The 20,420-nt window shown below is 33.9% G+C and overlaps 1 protein-coding gene across 1 annotated transcript in view; it reads right to left on the reverse strand.

The window, feature by feature from the left end:
* Nucleotides 1-20,420, reverse strand: part of LOC150104851 (uncharacterized) — an 867,921-nt gene that overhangs the window by 6,728 nt on the left and 840,773 nt on the right. Inside the window, exons 12-14 of the mRNA XM_090395079.1 lie at nt 5,336-5,818; nt 4,106-4,162; nt 2,295-2,487 (exon numbers count right to left, since the gene is read on the reverse strand). Of these exons, the coding sequence (XP_090251205.1) occupies nt 2,295-2,487; nt 4,106-4,162; nt 5,336-5,818 (733 nt within the window). The remainder of the gene's footprint in view (nt 1-2,294; nt 2,488-4,105; nt 4,163-5,335; nt 5,819-20,420) is intronic.

A 20,420-nucleotide genomic window follows, 5' to 3' on the forward strand; every position in this document is an offset into this window, starting at 1 on the left:
ATTCATTATTCTTCATAGCCAAGTGGTGTTTTGAAACTATCCAAAATATGAAAACTGATGAGAGAGCATATGAGAATGTAACCTTACGCAGTGAAATTACATTTAAAAAATGATGATCTCTGCAGGAAGTCTTTATGTTCACCTATTATTAGTGTTTTTGATAAAGGTTTCACTCGCCTGACAGCTATTTTATTATTATTATTGTTCCAGACTTCCATGGAGTCACAAGATTATGGGAGGCCTACTCTAAACAACACAAACCATTTCATAGCAGAGCACTTTCTATGTGCAAAAGAAGGCACTTCTCACCCTCTTACTCACCACTTCCTTTTCCAACTTCCAAACACATCCCTTGTCCATGTTCCTTCCCCTTGTTCTACTATACAAAAATCTCAGTCAATCCTGTAAATATCTTTCAACAGTTTAGACATCGCAATCATATCACTTCTTAATCTTCATCTATGTACCAGACTATGCAATTTGTATGCTGTCAGTCATAACCAACATTGTGCAGTCCTGATATAATTTTTGTTATCTGGAAAACTGGGCCTCTGGACTCTCTCCAAGATTACTTCATTCTTTCAAATCCCAGTGACCACAACTGAGCACAGTAAAGCCCAGATCAGATGTGGTCTAATCTGGGCTTTATGCAATGAAATCGCTACTTTTATCACTCCAAGATCCTTTGCCTCCTCCTTCATCTGGTATGCTCTTGACTTCCTTTCTTTTCCTCTCTTTCCCTTGTTCTCCCATTTTCTCTCTCCTCTCATTCCCATAACTTTCTCTCCCTTCTGCTCCTGTTTGCTTCAGATCAGTTAGCCTTTCAAGTCTCATAACCTCTCCCTTTATGCTCTTCAACTCATTTTTCATACTTTTCAATTCCTCTCTCCTCCTCAAGCATCCCATCTCACTTGCCATTCTCCAACACAGTCAACATCATCCATCAGAACTACTAAACCTCCAGTTACACTAGCTAATGTTCATTACAATCTCATACTCATCTTCCTCATCCTCAATCATGTTATTTGTATCAGGACTGGAGACATGCAGCTGTTTGCCAATGATGCAAAGTTGGAAAGAACTACGAAAAGTAAAGCAGAGATTGTGGCCTTGCAGGAAGATTTCAAAAGACTATGTGAGTAGGCAAGTAAGTAGAGCTATCAGTTTAATGTTGCAAAGTGCAAAGTCTTGAAATTTGGTATGCAAGGTTGGGATGCAGAGTATATAATTAATGGGGAAAATTTGAAGAAGGTGGAAGAGATGAGAGATCTGGGAGTGATAGTGGACAGAGAACTTGAAGTTTGGGGGGGGTCACATTGCTAAAATTGTAAGAACATCTCAGCAGATTATAGCAAAAATGAGGCTATTTCAAGCAGAAGCAGAGATTATGGTTCCCTTGTATAAGCTTCGATCAGGCCACATGTGGACTACTGAGGATATGATTGAGACATATAAATTGGTGAGGAGTTGTTACCAGATTAATGTGGAGGAGATTTTTCAGAGAGTAGAGGAAGACAAGGGTAGAACAAAAGGAAATAACCCAAGTTTCTAGAAAGAAAATTCCTGCAGCTTCTGTATGAGACTGCCAACCTCATTTTTGGTTGATAAGCCTTTATAAACATTCCTCACATTTTAGGTAAGATTTGAATCCATGTTTTTCCAACAAAAGGCAACCACCATTCTTCTGACTGAATGACATAAATGAAGTAGATGTAATCAAATCAGCAACTACAGTTTAGACAATTTCTAAGTTAATGACCATAATGATTCTGCATAATTTGAAATAAAATACTTTTATAAAACCGAATAAGAAACTCAAAGATCAGAATCAAAGAGTTTACTATATTCGGCATGACTCTTTGATTCTGATCTTTGAGTTTCTTATTCGGTTTTGAAACAATGTGGGATTTAATATCCCCTTAATTTAAATAATAATGTTACTTCACCGAAATGAAGCCTATTGGCTCTTTATTTAAGTAATACTTTTATATAAATAAACAGCAGCCTTATCACAATTACAGAAATGACAAACAAGCCATTTCTGTAATTGGTCACAGCGACTACATGCAAGATGGGATGCTGACTGACTATGAATATATCATTGCAAAAAGAATTTCAAGATTATCAGTCCAAAAAAAAAAAAAAAAGTATGATTTCTAAATTCTTCGGAAATTACTAATAACCACTGTAGACATTCTAGGATCAAAGGAACTATTTCAAAAATTTCAATAAAAGTAACTAGCCCATCATTGAATTTTAAATATAATTCATTATAGAGTTTATATCATAATTACCTCAAAGCTCTACCCATTGTCTCATAATTCATGTCTGGTTTGTTTTTGTGTAATCCCCATAACCGGGAGACGGCTTTAGAATCAACAAGCTTGAAGATTCCTTTTTCACGATGTGTCCACTTGATATAACGAGGACAGTACTCTTTATCTTGGAGCAATTTTAGCAGAAACTCCCATAGATATGTTGTGGATCCTGCAGAAAAACAAGAAATTAAGATTCAATATTTACGTATATTTATACTTATCTGAATGTTTTTGAATATATCATGTGTATCTGTTTTACATTTTATACAGGGAGTGTAACAATGAAAATGCAAATAACAATCTTGCTCAATAAGTATTGTGTTGTGTGCAAAAGAAATTCTCCCTGAAGAATGCATCATCATTTATCCACAAAGTATTCCAATTTATACACAAATTCGAATACTTGCTAGGATGATGACAATGGAAAAAACTGTGAAAAGGATCTTATTAAAAATCTTAGGCATGCTCAATATGTGTGTGTATGTGTATGTGTGTGAGAGAGAGAGATTTAGTAGCTGGAAAATAAATGAAAACATGGGTAAAATATCATTGTACTCTTCAAACCATCTGGAACATATAAGCTCTTTCTTTTTCTAGGTGAAACATTATCATTGTAGAAAATATCATTTCCATCAGGAAAACAGTTCTGCAGATGTAGTATAGGTGATCAATGATTATCTAGTATCATCAAACAGTGCAGTGACTTAACCCTCTAATGGAAAGGGTAGATCCAGAACATTTTTGAACATGGTGCTTCACATCTTTACAGAACTAACAAAACTGTTCTTTGTTAGAACCAAGTATTCAGAGCTATACAGAGTTCTTTGAGCTGGCATCATACATAAACATATCCATTTCATCAAGACAGCAATAAAATAAAATTCATCTAATCATATGCATTCTGACAGAAAGTACTTAGTAGTCCATTTAATGTACTCCTTGCACCACAGTATTCACACACATGCCTGAATATGTGATGAATAGCTTATGTGCATATCCTACAATGTGACAGTAGGATGGGTACACAACCTTTCTAAGAATGTTCTGCTAATACAGGGCACTCACTGAACTCTGCTATGTAAAAATTCATTTATTTTCTTAAGATTCTTGAAATCTTAGTACCACGAGTTAAAAAAAATAAAAATAAAAATAAAAAAAAAGGATTTAATTATCAAAAAAAAAATATATTAACCTGATATCACAACGTTAGATATACTTTAATGTTTTTTTCCTGAGTTAATACAAAGGATTAGCAAAGGAAGAAATCACATATCAGTTGGTCTGAATCCCATTATAGACAAGGGGAAGCTTATAGATTTTTGTTTTCCAAATCAAAGCTAAATGTACCAATTTGAGTAGAGAAAGCTGTATTTTTTCTACTACTGAAAACAGGAGTTTTCTCCCATAGCCCATACAAATGGTCTAAGAACACATCAATTTATAGATTTATAGTGCTAGATCAGCTAAATGGCTGATCTAGCACTATACAAGCAAGCAACATTTCCAGAGAGCTACCATGGTTCAAAATATTTAGAGCTTCAAAATTACATTATTATATTCTAATTGAAAAAAATAGTAGAGTGACATGGATGTGAAGTGCCCATCAAAACTGAAATGTCATTTGGTTACTATTGAAATAACATGGATATGAAGCATAAGTTAACTGATATATATATGGATGAAAATCCATGGCCATTTAGGTGGTTAATACAAGAAAAGTGAGAAATAATAATATGGAATAATTAAAAATAATATAAAATTAAAAAAAATAAAGCATTTATAATTACCTTCTCTACTTTTTCTTTTCACGGATGGTGTTCCATCGGGATTCTTTGGTTTACGACCTTCAATAAAAAATAAAGAAAACAAAAACTCAGAAAAATTCTTTCACTGTGAAACATGTTTATCAAATAAACTATATTTAAACTATTAGAGTGCATGTTTTAAGTGAATTTATTTATGTGAATATAGGGATTTCTAACCAAACAATATCTGCAATAGTGCTAATCATAGTTATTTGTAAGCATGGTATTTACTATTTAACTTTTGTGCTTAATATGCACATTATCCAAAAATGCATATGTAGAGTGACTAGAATTGATATGATAACTTTCATGATAGTCTCATCACACACCACCTGACTGAAGATGTCTATATTTAAATCTTATTGTGCACATGAGAAATTTTATAAAGCCTTTTCAAGGCTGGGTTAATAAATCCTCTAATTCCTTTTATTCCCAAGGAGAACAGGCAGAGCTCCTTTAGTCCATTTTTTTTTTGAAGATTAGTAAGCAGCCACTCCACTCTTCAGCTCAAGCTATCAACAAATGAAGGTTTTCACAGGAGAGATTACAGCATACAAGTGCTGCCATCTCAAGGCCCTAAATCCTAACAGGTATATATTTTGTTTGAAATAGTGTGAGTTCTAAGGGAGATTTTGCCTGTGCAAAGACTGACTTGAAAAATGATCAAATACAGGCTTATTAAAAAAACAAAAGTTTCTCTAGTCATCGACTAGAAATGTCCCTAATAACAGTTTCTTTGGCTGATCTAGCACTGTACAAGCAAGCACCATTTCCAGAGAGCTACCATGGTTCAAAATATTTAGAGCTTCAAAATTACATTATTATATTCTAATTGAAGAAAATAGAAAACTTAAGGAAAAAAAATCTGAGATGTTTGCTGAGTTCAGCAATCATTTACCTTCACTAAAACAAAATCATAGATATGCATTATAAAGTGACAAAGACCTTAAAAAATATAAATACTATTCTCAAAACCAATTCTCATGTAAGTTAAAGGGGGAGGAGCCTATGTTTCACTATTTGGATCCCATAGTCATTACTTGATGCAATGTTAAACAAATTATATATTAAATTAATAAACATTTAATAAACAGCCTTTTATGAGCACCACATTTGTTCTGAAATGTGGTACTCATAAAAGGCTGGTCTGAATTATAATCTTCTCCAATTACAATATGATATATATATATCTTTGCAGACTATGTTACTAACCTTTCTTTTTAATCCTGGCCTGAAAGGAAAGGTCCTCCACATATGCGGACGGATCATGGTCACTTCCACACGGACTCCCACTATGAGTCGCTGTAATAACAGGCATGGGGATTGCTGAAGGAGGACCCAACGGAGAATGTAATCCTGAAGAGGAAGGAATGGAAGATACTGGTGACACTGATGGTGGGGGTGGTGAGCTACTCCATGTCAGTGCCAAAGGTACAGTGTTAGGCGACTGAAGACTTAGAGAAGTTGAATGGGGAGAGAGATGTGTTGTGCTGGTTACATGTGAATGGGGATGTCTGGAGAGCTGACTCTGTAAATGTGACATTGGCTGACTGGCATTTGGAGACTGGGTTTGACCCATAACATGGGTTCCATATGTAGTGTGCGACTTCTGACTTGTGGAACTGTCAAGATAATGATGCTGTTGGGGTGGCCGATATACATTCTGTGAGGGATACCCTGTATTCACACCTGAAACTTAAAAGAAAAAATAAATTACATTTTATTGTCAAAACAAAAATGATTAATACACAAAGTGTAAATATTTAACATCAACATCATATATCTACTCTATATATATAAAAAGATAAGCCAAAATGTGAAACGTTTTTATGTCATGTTTTTTGTCTTACCAGCTTACCAGCCTGAAACTGGGGGGGGGCCTAGTATATATATATAATAGTTGCCAGGTTCAGTTAGCAAGATTGCAATTGTGTTCCAAAAAGCAATGGAAACAAGTTAGCTTCAAAAAAACTTTACGCTTTGGGATTAGTGACATTTACTTAGTTAAGTTAGATACTGTATTTATCATGATTAAAGATAAAGCTAAAGATAGAGATTCCTGTTCGTACGCTTTTTTAATATTTACAATTCTTCCAACTGACTGGTAAGTATCAGAACTCTTGATCAAGTGTGCATCATACATACTAGAGCAATTTGAAGTGAAATTGCCCTAGTATCTATATCCATTTCAGTAAAGGATGCAAACAATAATCTAATTGTCATGTATAATTTACTTTCTAGCCAAGAGAAAAAAATACTTTCTATAGCATTATTATTAATTATCTTTATTATTTAAAAATAACAGGCCTTATAAACTCAAGGAGCTACACAAGCTTGTCCAGAGCAGGCTTTTACAAATATCCATGCCATGACAACCTCTTGATGGGAGAGTGGATGGTATACCCACTCTCCTATCAAGAGGTTGTGAGTTTGAATCCTAACATGGGCATGGATGTTCGTAAAAGCCTGCTCTGGACAGGCTTTGTAACTCCTTGAGTTTATTAGGCCAGTTATATTGAAAGTTACTAGCCTAGTTGGCCAGTAACTTTCAATACTTACTTACTTTCTGATGTGTATATTTGTATAATAATGTGATGTGCAGATTCACAGAACAGACGTTTTGTGAACACATATATACCTTTTTTTTGATGTAATGTATATGAATCTGATCTAGCTACAAATCTATTATACATAATATTGCTTTAGATACAAACAGAATTTGTATCTAATGCACTATTAGCCTGATAATGTTTTCATTTATTTCAAAAATAATACTTCTTGTAACCTGTCTTATAGTAAGCAATAAAGACAGTACAGTACTAGGACTGGGTGATGGGTCACTTATCATAGATGTAGCATATTCATATTAACACCACTTTATGCCAAAAAAAAGTTAAAAAATCATTAATATCAAAGTGGTTCTACTCTTCATCCAATAAGTCGGGTTTGAATTGAATCCTGCCCTAGGCACCGAGATTTGTGAATATCTTTAACTGGTATATTTCATTGCCTAGTGTGAGACCACCACCACCATTCTGCTTATTAGAAGCCTGAAGTGGCTTAAAAAAGTTCTATGTTTGATCCCACAGCAGAGTTTCAGATTATGCAACCCTAGCTCATCCATAGTACTGATGAATGATAGTGTTACTTTCATGAAATTCACATTAAAAAAATCATTTGGAAGATGTTTATTAAATTTATGGGTTCTCAACAATGTGTTCTATGGGGTATGACTATACATGAATTTTTGTTGACTTAATTAGAAAAATTCAGTGATTCACTGATTTTGGCTTGAATTAAGCCCACTCAACAGTCTCTTTTGGCTGACTCATCACCAAGAATGAACTGCAATGATGTATACAGTATACTTCACAACAGCAGTACATGCTTAGTGGTCAGCTCCATGAAGGCAGGAGGAGTGCACAATTAATATCCTTTGAGGGTGAAAAAACACACTGTTGAGTAAAGCTGCCTAGACTCTGTGCTTATGATGCACTGACATTGTGATAAAGCATTTCTGTGATCTTCCTCTCAACAGATAAGTATTGCCTTCATGAATTTTTTTTTCAAAGAAATGGTTGGATTATGGAATGATGTTTGAGGAGATATTCTTACTAGGTGTCTGCAAAAGAATTTTTCAGTAAAAAATTTACTATACAGCCTGGCACTAATGGAAGTAGAGCTGGAAGAAAGGCAGTACAAGTTCTTTGAATGAAAAAGACTGGGTTCAATTCACATCATGATCTGAAGAATCTTTATATAACTTTTTTTTTCAAGTAAAGATGACTTAGCCAGTCCTATGTGAACAAAGGATTTAGCCAGTCCTATGTAGTGTACAGTGCATAGTTCTGGAACTCCATAGAGGTGTCATATAATAATAAAAAAAATACAAGGATGTGATTTAAATTTAAACTGATAAAAATAAAATAAATTTTACTATAATAAAAAAATTAAAAATAAAAAACATTTCCAAAGATATTTATGAAAATAACAGACACTGCACAATTTTTTTTATTTTTTAAGGATTTTTTAATTGATTTTTATGGTGCAAAGACATCAAAGGTCACATTGCACCAGGACACAGGTTTACACAGTACATATGGTAAATGGTTAGTAGTACAATCACAAATATCTGTGCCCTTGGTGGGACTCAAACCCGCAGCCTCTTGGCTGGAGAGCAGATACAATAATCACTCTGCCAACCAGGCTGACATTTTTAAGACTGCCATATAATGCAAGCCTAATTTGCCTTTTCAAGGTGTTCCTTTTTTTTTTTTTTTTTTTACTATAATATTTTCCATGTAAGGTGGAAATGATATACAAAGTTGATAATGTGCATTTAGAGCGCATGCTTTCTAAGGTTATCCCCTCCCCAAACCCCCAATTTGAAAACAAAAAATCTGCACTTTTTGCATCTGTAGCCCATTTCTTTTTTAAATTCTAGCAATTCTGATTAGAGAAAAATTATCTTGTGAAGAGAGTTCTTTATTTGAAAAGAATGGGAAAGAAAACATGATCAAAACAAGACCCATTAGCAATCATGGAATCTAGTTTTGTGATTTGCAGTTTTCATAGTAAATAGATTTATTAATAAATAATTGAAAATGGTGGGTGGGGGGAACAGTCACATAGCCACAGAAAAAAAAAAAAAGACTTACTACTACGTTATTTTAAAACTATTTTTTTTCTTCAAAATCTAAAATAGGATTTTTTATATTTTTCCTAAAACAATTATATCTTTTGGCTACAAAACTTGCCAATACTTGTCTTCAACTTATATTATAAAACAGGATTCACTGCAATACAAGTTTTGAACATCATGAAAATAAACTTTTCTTTGGTAAATAAATAAATAAATAACAATAAGCTGTTACACAATCAGAAAACACTAGGATCGAATTTAACCAGCATGGATAATAAAACCATTTCAATAACTGAAAAAATATTTATGGTTGAAAATGTATCTTTACTGGAACACCTTTAAAAAGTTTGGGAGATTTGTAGATGCCTAAATTGTTAGATGGAAAGCAGATCGTTCTTATAGTAATATATGTACATAAAATAATCATACAGGTTACTGGCAGACATGGTATGCTCCTTGATTGTCCTTCAGAAATGATATTTATTAATATACATCCCATAATTTTTGTTTCTCTCATTTTTCCATTAATTACATTTGATTTTTCAAATATTTCTTAATAAGCTCTGTCACGGAAACAGCGGGGAGGGGGAATTGCTGGAAATGATTTTAAACAAAACAAGGAAGTTGGCTAGCAGTACAGTGGGGCACAGTTGTCAGTACACCAGACAGTTTTTGGTGTCGACTTCCTCCTTCTTCGTCCGTTTTCCCCTTTATGTTCCCCAGTCAGACATAAAGATCCACTTATCAATTTTCCCCCGACGCATCACCATGTCAACGCCGTTTCCCGACATGCGTCGTAGCCGTCGAACAGGGAAAAAAATTTGAGTTCAAAGCTCCTGTTGCTTAGCAACGACTAGTCGTTTTCCCAAGCTAACCATGCAAGACATCGAAGAGACTAAGTAAATGACTATTCCCAGGAATTTGATCTCCAAGGGAGAATTATCTTGTGCAGCCATCAGGATGAACGGGTTAAAACCGTCTTCTGATTGGTTACTTGGTGCGGGAGGAGGGCAAAGACTCTGTATTTCAAGGTTATTGACTGTTTCTATACATCTACCTATCCTCATGCAGGAGAAGTGACGCAAAGAGAAAGTCTAGATAGTTGCTCCCTCTATGGACGAGGAATAAATTCACAGAGGCTATTTTCAATAATGTTATTGTACATATTTATTAGAGTAAGAAATGTAATTATACAACTAAATATATATCCGCCGAGCTCTGACTTAAGGAACTACAGACCAAGTCAAAGTTAAAAAAAAAAAAAAAGAATAACTTCGCTAATAGATATGCATGCTACATGTTCATATTTTGCTGTAGGTGCATACCTGCACTGCTAAGAACCACACATTTAATAAGTTATTCAAAAATTAAATTTTATCGGCGTCGGATAATTTTACTTGGAAGTAAAAAAGTATATTTATAATTAATTGAATTAATTTATTATTAATTGAATGTTCAGGAATATATAAATGTACCTGATATGCAATTCCCACTGCATCTTATATTTCTTACAATACAACTATTAATAAATATTGTTATTCAATATGCCTCATCACCAACATAGATATATCTACTAATGTTTATTTTCAAAGGAACAGAGAACGAATCAACAACATACAACTTCCCAGTGGCTCTCAAAAAGAAGAGTAAACTAAACAATTTACTGTTTTTATTTCAATAATGTTTACGCAGTGTGCTATGAGTCAGGAATACAAAACTAGTGAAAATACGTTAGTTGCAACCCGCACTTTTCAATTCGAAATTACGAAAATAAATAAATGGAGAGATGATTTATCTGTCACAGGCACAACTTAAAATGACATGAATTTACAAATAAATAGAATAACAATAGTTAAAATTTTAAAGCTACTGAATTATATTTTTCTTCACCCCCCAAAAAGCTTAGCACGACTACGAGACTTACATACTTAGAAGAAAGCAGTAATTTATCCCTCTAAATTATAAAACCGGATCACTTAAGATATATAAATGTTCACATGAAAAAAAAAGAAAAACAGCAAAAAAGCATTCCTGTTATGTAACTCTCATTAATAATTCATTAGGAGATTAATTATAAACACTTATAAGAAATATATGCAGCTTAATTTAATCTTGTTTTATTTGGTGTAATTTATCTACTTATGCAGTTACTAAACCATACTCCAAAGATGGCCAACCTGGTTAGCCAAGTGGTTAGCGTATCCGCTCTCCAGGGCATGGATATTTGTGATTGCCTGTGAAAATACTAGTGGTGATGGTGATCAGTAGATGGCATTGGTGTAGTTTCGGTTCGTTATAGTTGGTGGGTTGAGTGGTAGAGACAGAGAGTTGTAGAGTAGGTGCCCTCCCTCGATGAGTCTTTGGACTCCTTGGAGGTGTCTTGTATTAATAATAATAAATCCGAGTGGATAATGTTTTTGCTTTCCAACCGAGAATTCGGATCAGATCGGCGCATGAATGTCTTCAGGTGGTAAATGATTTGTGAAAAGACTGTCATAATAAAAATCAGTATTAAGTAATTACTGAAATTCGATTTCCTCATTTTAACCTCGAGATCAAAGAGCTTCGCATTTTAAAATAACATGTTGTTTTTTTTAACTCATTTGAAAAAACACCAAGTTAACAGTCGATTATAAAACAATCTTTATCATACGTACTCAAAATAGGGTAATTATTATTGCATGGCAGCCTAGTAGCGTCTCAAGACTCGTCGCGGGAAGCCATTCTACACAATCCAACATCTGAACCACATCTACTATATACTACAGAGTGTTTGTTGTCTAATTACGTGTGTTCAATGGCGTTTGCCTGTCTCGGGGGATTAAAATAACTATGTTGCCTCCATACAACACCGGCTAACTCATATTCAATTGAAAAAAAAAAATAAAAATACAGATTCCTCACTTCATGACGAGAATTGAACCAAGGTCTTTTCCAGTCGAAGGGTCCTTATTCGGTTATTTTTCCAACTGAGTGACAGAGGCATCATTTTTATAACATAGCTTGTAAAACAAGACTCAAAATCTGGCTGATTAATTTTTTTAATTTAAAAATTACTCTTAATATGCGCAAAAATTAATTTATTGTAAAATATAACGCTTTTGGTTTAAATGACAATTTTGTCCTAGGGAAGTTGTTTGTCTCCCTACAAGGAAACTTGGGGGGGGGGGGGGAAACAACTTCACTCACACAAACACAGGTTCAATCTTCAAAGATATGCATAATACAGTACACAACTGTATTACAAACACGCATATTTCGATGCGGCGATATTGAACTTTGCAACCAAGACTGTGCACATCATTGTCCACGCGATCATTAAAAACGTTACGTATTTTGCTCCACCAAAACAAAGAAATCTGTATGGAGTGTTTAACCAGGAAATGAGAGTGTGCTGTACATCGCGATCGTTTGCCAGATCAATACTCTTTTAGTCCTCCGAAATAATAAGAAATTACTGGGTGCAAGATCAGGACTGTGCGGTGGATGAGAGGTCCAGATTTTCCAGTCATAGTCTGTAACCAATCCGTTGCTATTACTCAAAAGACATTTGCAAGAAATGTCGTAGGTAACTGATTTTAGCATATTAAACAGCGTCCCCATTCATACCATCATTCTGATTATGATACTCAACATAAACATGCATCCTTATGGATCCCAGAACTGTGCTTGGAATATTTTGACATGGGAAAATGGTAGCCGTTTTCGCATCGTGATGCTGTTTGATTTTCTGTGCAATTTGATATACCCAATACTGTAACAATACCTGCATACCAGGATCAGTAATTCTACCATCCCACAACTGATGACGTGGCCATATACATGAGACCCCATCTAATCGTCATATCAAGAACTAGAGACGATGCAAACATTTTTTCACCTTTCGAAGTTTTTTTTTTTTTTTTTCGCAAGATGATTTTTCAAGTACGATACTCCATTAAATTAATTTGCGTATATTTCAGACTACTCAAACTTAATAAACTGGACCAACCATTCAGTGTTGATCCATTGCAATTCCGTTATATTTTACCTAAAAACAGTGGCATCACCTAAGAGTATTTTTAGGGTCTTCAGGTCCTGTATAAAATTGCAAGAAAAAAACATAATAAATACGTATTTTAAGTGTTGTAAACATTCCCTTAACCCTGAGGAGGTCGCGGCTGATCTGACAGAAACAAACAAATTGTTTGATATAAATATTCTTACACATATCCAGTGTATAGCTTGGAGGTCATGACTAGCTGCGCATGCGTATATTACGAGTGATATTCCACACTGTTTATGCGGTCAGTTTTGGTTTAACATGTGTTATGTAAATGTGTGTGGTATTTGATAGTAAATTGTATCTGAGAGATACCGCGACCTCCGATGTCAGTATAGTATTGGTTTACTTTTATTATTATTATTTATTTACCGTTGAAAATGGCTGGAAAAATATATCGATTGGATAATCCATCAGATGTTGAAGAGACTCAGCGATTTTGTTACTCGAGTCCGATGACGAGAATGATAGAGTCAAATGCGAAAGTGATATTTGATAGCAATTGTATCTGAGAGATACCGCGAACTAGGATGTCAGTATCGTATTGGTTTAGTTGTTATTGTTTTTCTTTGTTTCTTTGTTCAATAATTTCTAGATTGTAACTGAAAATAAATAAACCATCAAAAAAGTCTCTTGATTTTTTTTTTTAAGTTTTATCGCATTTTAGCACATACTGGTAATAAATGTATCTCTCAGATACACGCGACCTAAGCAGCAATTTTTTCGACGGCGGTTGGTTAAAAACGACTATAGTGCAAAACGTCTTCGACTCCTTAACCTTCTAGTCTACGGATCTTCAACTTCAATGTGCTGAACCCTAAAGCTTACGAACCTTGAGTGAATAATAAATAATATAATTAAATAATAATAATAATATAATTATTGTTCATCTCAGGAAACAATGACTACTATTTCTGTGTATACATTTTTAAACATAACAGAGAGTAAGCCTCGTACTTCATATAGTGCCTAGCTCACCCATAAGTACTTAAACCACCTGCGGGAAGTGGAAGAAATGATGACCTGGTGGCACATAAGCCACCAGTTCTATTAAGTTATTCTACCATATGTGACATATTGTATAATATAGTTTCACACAACTTATGGACAAACCACTACTGCCTGTTAACTTGAAATAAACTGTAGACTTCAACTGTTCAATACCGCGCGTCAATTATACGAAAAATGCCATAAATAAAAAATTTAAAAAAAAATCGACGAAAATTCTAAAATATGTAATATTCTCTGCCGATAACTGAATTTTAAATTTACGAACAACTAATAATTCAAATTTAGAGATAATTTAAAATTTGAATTGCCTGAAATAATCAATTAACTGAATTTCAAACAATAGGAAATTATCAGTATTTCGAGTGTTTACTCTTTTATTTTTTCCCCCTTCTTCCTTCATAACTAGTCTGCACTAAAATATTCCCATTTTCAGTTCCCCCCCCCCATCCCAGTTCAAAGGAAAACTCAAGCTGGACTCGAATATATAAGAAGTAGCGGAAATATTACACCATTGGATTACAGATGCTTGTCTTTTATTTCTTTCGGGGGGGGGGCTCTTTTATATTAATCCTACCTACAATACCGAAAAGGTTGCTGTACAACTAGGAATATTTTGGCATGTCATCAATGGCATGCGCCATATTAACCACCACTGCTCTTCTACCTGTGCTTATCCAATTTTTGAAGAAAAAAAAAGTTTTGTACATTTCCATAGTATTGCGGTAACAGACATAATACTAGATGGAATTAGGAACAGAAGATGGCAGTAGTTATCAATCGGTAGCAAAGTACTGCCGATTTCCAAATTCATTTACTACGCAGGAACATCTACAAACATTCCAGTGAAAGTTGAACCCACAACTCATTGACTGGACAGTAAAAGCCATAACTGAATGATCACCTGTTATTTCCCCACAAAAATCCATCTAAACTCTTCCTTCGGCCATGCTACAGTGTGTTAATGCAGTCCGTAATGACGACACTCTTGTTCATTACGGAAAGAACCTAGGTTCGAATCTTGTCTAGAACAAGAAGCATGAAGTATCTTTACACGGAATTTCGAAATGAAGATCAATCAGTCGGTGGTGATAGAAATCGGATTTTTATTTCCACAAAACAGGTAAACTAGCCAAAAGAACATAGTAATTTAATGATCTAATACTCGCTGGGTTCATAGCCTTAGTTATGCACATTATAACATTTTAAAATATACAGGGCTGTACTCGCACTTTTCCCAAGTCTGGCGAGTCCGAGACGCTAGAGTGCTCCCCTCTTTATTGTTTGGGACCCTAATTTTTCGGAGGGGGGGCTCCAACAAGAGCCTCATGCGCCTGTGCGCAAGTATGGCCCTGAAAATATACTGCGATTACTCATATTTGACATACAGAAGAAAGACAATTACGATTTTTTTTAACACGCAATCATAATTCGCCGTGTCTGGAAGTTCGACTATATCGTCTGCTTTCATTTCTTCAAGTTCTAATTTATATTATTTGACCTATTTTTTTTCTTTTAAATCCATAAATTCGACTAAATGATCATTACGATTTAGTTACTGCCAATTTCCCATGTTCTCATGTGTGTGTGTGTGGCGCTTTTTTTAATTAAATATTTCATATATTTTAGTAGCGATAAATGCTAACTGCTAATCAAAAGTTACTGTAAGCAATAAACTGCGCAATGCGTAATCCAAAGAAATATTGGAAATGCAAAATAATAGCATTTTCGACCACTAGATGGCAGCGCAATCGCAGAGTACATATGTACTAGCAAGACCGTGGTAACGGTAACCTTGAAAGGTGTATTGACACCGGCTAGCCAGTACCAAGGCAACGCTTGTTTTTTCCTTGTAAGCGTGTACAGGTGGAGAGCACTGACGTCATTGTCGTCAACTCTCATTGGTTGGTAAATAGGGAAATGCCAGAGCTTACGAGTCAGTTAAGGACTAATGTTTTCGCTGTAACAGCGATTCGCTGAATTACAGCACGGTTGCGCGAGACCTTGCATGCAAGATCCAAGTGCGAACCAGATAGCGGAGGGGGAGAAAGTGCGCGTTCTAAATCACGTGGACACGAAGAGGTAAGGAAAGGCGGAAGTGGAATGAACAAAAAAATGAAACAGTTTTTCCCAATGTAAAGGTAGTGATTAGGAGTTGCTACGATACACAAAAAAAAGCACACAAAATTTATTATATTTGATTAAATTAATAATAACAGAAAAAATTAAATGTATGTAGTTTTCTTTTCCCAGATACTGCAGAAGTTTAAACAAGATATTTTTTTTAAATATTCAGACAGATGGCAGATCTGTTGGTTTCCTTTCAGTATTATATTTAAATATCAAGGGTAAATATTATTAAAAAAAGAAAAGAAATATTCCGCCAGGTGGCAGATTTGTTGGTTTCCTTTCAGTATTATATTTAAAAATCAACGGTAAACATTTATAAGATATTATTTTAAAATAGAAGAAAATAAATATCCCGCTCGAGCAGATTTGTCTGTGAAATCAAATAAAAATTATAAAACCGGCGAACAGAATAAATGAAAAGCAATAGGGACGAGTTTTGATAACTAGAATTTTAAAACTTTATTTAAATAATATATATTGGAACTTGATGAAATGAAAGCAGACACTGAACTTCCAGACACAGCAAATAATGACTGCGAGTGTTATAAAAAAAAGAATAATAATAAGCGTTATTGTCTTTCTTCTGTATATAACTGGTGCTCCAAGCATTAGAACAGCTGTTATTGGTTCCGACCACCGGTTTTTGTATCATGATAAATCCATTAATAACTTGTAAACACGAATTCGTCATAAACACTAATATAGTAACCGACTTAACTGCTCTCTTGCAGTCTCATTCTTTTATCTAATAACATTTCTTTAATATTAAAGAAATGTTATTAGCATGTTCTATCCAATTCTACCATTCTGGTAAAAAAAAAAAAAAAAGTTTTACTAACCCTTTTTTTTTTCTTTGCCAGAATGGAAGGAAAAAGACAACAGATTAATTTGGAGGAAAACTGTTGATAGGAAATTAATAACAATTAATTTTTTTATGCAGTACTATCGTAGTATATTTTATCGTACGTAGTATCCTGCGCACCGCTTGAAAGAGTAGGTATCGGGAATTTGATGATGATGATCCAATCCTGCTTATTTAGTGTTTCTTCAGATTTTATTCTTTTAATTCTTCTAGCATATAATTTCTTTCACGTTTAAATAATGTATATTTCGCTTTTTTTTAAAACAAATTTTATTTTTTTTTATCTTGTCATGCATGTCCATATTTCACTTACAATGTAGATAATGTACGATTGCCAAGATACTGTATATTTTTAAACGTGTCTATTTTGATAATAATTTTGATTAATTTCTTTTGAGTAAGATTCTACCTATTAAATCTATACCTTGTTAAAATGTAGAAGTTTTTAATTTAAATGTCTTTTTCACCCTCATAATATTTCACAGCCAGAGTAATTAAAGATATTTATATGTCATATTAATATTAATAACTGATTTACTTCTCATCGGGATTTACCTACAAAAATGCCATTTTTTAGATTCATATTAACCCGATTAATTTATATTTACAGTAGCACTGATTTCCTAGACATAAAGAATTTAATGATCTTAAATAAATAACTTTCTGTAATCTTAAAAGTAAATTCACTTTCTTGGAATTACTGAAACTATCAAAATATCTCGTAGCCGAGTTGTCTTTTATTGTTCAATATCGAAGACGTTTAGATGTCCCGTTATTGACCTTCAGCTGCCTAACATGAACATCCGGGCTTTATTTTTCCTCTTCAGAACCCCTTGCGATATCCCTTGCATCTTTAGAACCTTACTGAACCCCTTTTTCAACCAACTATACCAGATGAATTCAGATAAGACCGGAAACATCTATTCTTTATTTTTCAGGGTCAAGGTTTTTTTTTTATTACGTAACAATGCTCCGCCAAACCCTTCCTTATTCCCTCTCTCTCTTCCGTACTTCACAATAGGTCTCAAATAAAAAAAGGCTGAAAGAGGTTGAAAGCATTATATGGATCGAAAATATATTAAGAATTATTCCTGACAGCAGAAATCTCTCTCTCTCTCTCTCTCTCTCTGATACATTATACTGCTCTTAATTATTATAGATATATCATTGATAATTAAAAACACTAAAATGATAATAATACACCTTTATCCGGTTTTTTTTTTCTTATCAGAGAGACTTATACAGTAGTTTTGAAGTTCATCACAAAAATAGCATTTTTTCCCTCTGTCACGTGAAAGAATACCTGAAACTGCTTAATTTATATGGTGCTAAGAAAGTCATCGTAAATGTGTCCAATAAAACAGTTTTCGGTTGAAATATCAAAAAGCGGTTGCTATTTCTTGTTTATTAAATATGGTCTAATTTCACTGAGGAGAAAATAGGTGTGTCGCATATTATTTTAAAAATCAGCTAATTTTGAATGTTTTTTCTTTTTTTTAACACAAATTTTGAATTTTTCATGTTTCTCAGATGATGTCACAGTCATAAAATGTCGCACAAAATATAACTCCCTGAACTAGGTTTAATGTTAGAAAGCTTAAGAAATTATATCAAAATCTTAGAAATGAGATTTGAATAGAATCCGTACGATCATTTACATGATTCAGTTCAGACATGTAGTATATCAGTGGCACACCCAGGGAGGAGTCCAAGGGCCCTGCCCCCCAAAAAAACAAAGAAAAAGGAAAAAACACTAGAAAATTTTCCAAAAATCTTTTCCTAATTAAAATTATTATTTTTTTATTTATATTGTGTCGTGTCTTCTTTTTCTATACTACCTATGAATTAGTGGTCACATAAGGTGGGAATACCCTATAGCTCTCGGGAATCGCGGCCACCGTTGAATGCGAGGCAAACGAAGTATTGCTCTGTCGGACCGAGCGCTACTTCGTTTGCCCGAGCCGGGCCAAAGGAAATCACGGGTATCATGTATAGGCGATCACTGTAGTACTCAGTCATAGGTCATATGCAATGCGTAGTGTGTATTCTCAAATCGTGTACTTAACTCTCCCCCCCCTCCCCAAGATTAAATCCTGAGTGCGCCACTGTAGTATATAATTCGTATATAGATTATGCATTTCCACATAAAATTTAAAAATTGCAACCCACTAAAATGCTTTTCTAGGTCTTTAATTATATTATAAACAGTTAGGATGATCAGCTAGAATTAAGGCTGAAGAAACAAAGGGCTTTGAGAGAACCACTGTGTTATGTCTGTAAACGTATGTGTTCAGTCTGCGGGAAGGGAAGAAAAAAAAAAAAAAACGAGTTTCCGAAAGAAAAAGTCCGTATAAGACACTAACTCCCCTTTAGCTGAAAAGTCCTTCTTGTGGTAAAATCTTAATATAACGTAATAATAATCCACAGTGCTTAAATTAAAGGCCAACGATCCACCAAGATCGGATTTCATAACCATTATTTTAGGATAAGGTGCATATTTCTTAAAATGCGTATTTAATAATAAAAAAAATGTTTGTAATCAGTGTCAAAAATATAAGAAGTACTTAATTTGTCAAAAACGCAAATTCATTGACAAATGTAATTAAATTAACTTCTATTAATTTATTCCCTTTTGAATTTGGCAGTTGCTCTGGTTACAGTCAACTTTGAATAAGATGAGTAATCACAGTTTATTTACAAACTCAAATTGTATTAATCCATAAAATAAAAAATAATTTTTTTTAACGCCTTTTAGTTCCAAATGAAAGCAGGCGAAGCCTTTTAGCCTTATTTAACTTTTGGAGACTGAGGGGGAAGTTCAATTTCCACTGGTAGCCAAGTTAGATGACTTAATATTATTACTATTAACAATTTCCTTAGGAATTCAAATACGAATCTTTTTTTTCTCCCAATTCCAGAATTATCATTTGACAGCAATAGCAAATTACTGAAAGTTCTTAGAGTGGCGGTACAGTGAAGTAGATTAAAGAATGCACTTGAAATAGAATCATCTTGATGTAAGAATTTTGATTATTTCGGTTAAGTACCTTTAGGAATTTTTCTTTTAAGGTACCCAGACAAGAGGAGAAAAAAGCGGAAATGACGAGCCAGTAATCTTTTCATTTAAAGGAGGAAGGAAGGAAGGAAGACTTTACAGGAAGAAAGTACAGCAAAAACTTGGAGTTTATTAGAGCGGAACATAAGTTGCTCACAATGTCAAGAGAAATAACAATAATGACAGTGATGTATCGTTTTGAAAGTAGCGATATATAAAAAAAAAAAAAAAAACACCCTTTCCCGTGTGTCCGATTTAAAAAAAAAAATTAATAATATATAAACAACGAAGTCCTTTACCTTGAAGTAAACAAAAAGTAAAAGTAGGATATTGGATTTGTTTTTATCCTATTGGCTATTGCCAATGCAGACGACTAGCATGTTCTCGTGAAAAGTACACGCAAATAATCTCGGACGTAATGACTACTAATTTGTATTAGATGTTTATTTTCAAAGCTTTATTCGTTGTCAGGAGTCAAAACATAAAATGTATTTAATTTATTTCGTGATAATTGATAAGGTCAAAAAAAATTATGTTTACTTTCGATCAGGGACGGCT

Source organism: Typopeltis vanoorti, chromosome 7, assembly GCF_054136105.1.
Source record: "Typopeltis vanoorti isolate ZY-2024b chromosome 7, IOZ_Tvanoo_1.0, whole genome shotgun sequence".
NCBI lineage: Eukaryota > Metazoa > Arthropoda > Arachnida > Uropygi > Thelyphonidae > Typopeltis > Typopeltis vanoorti.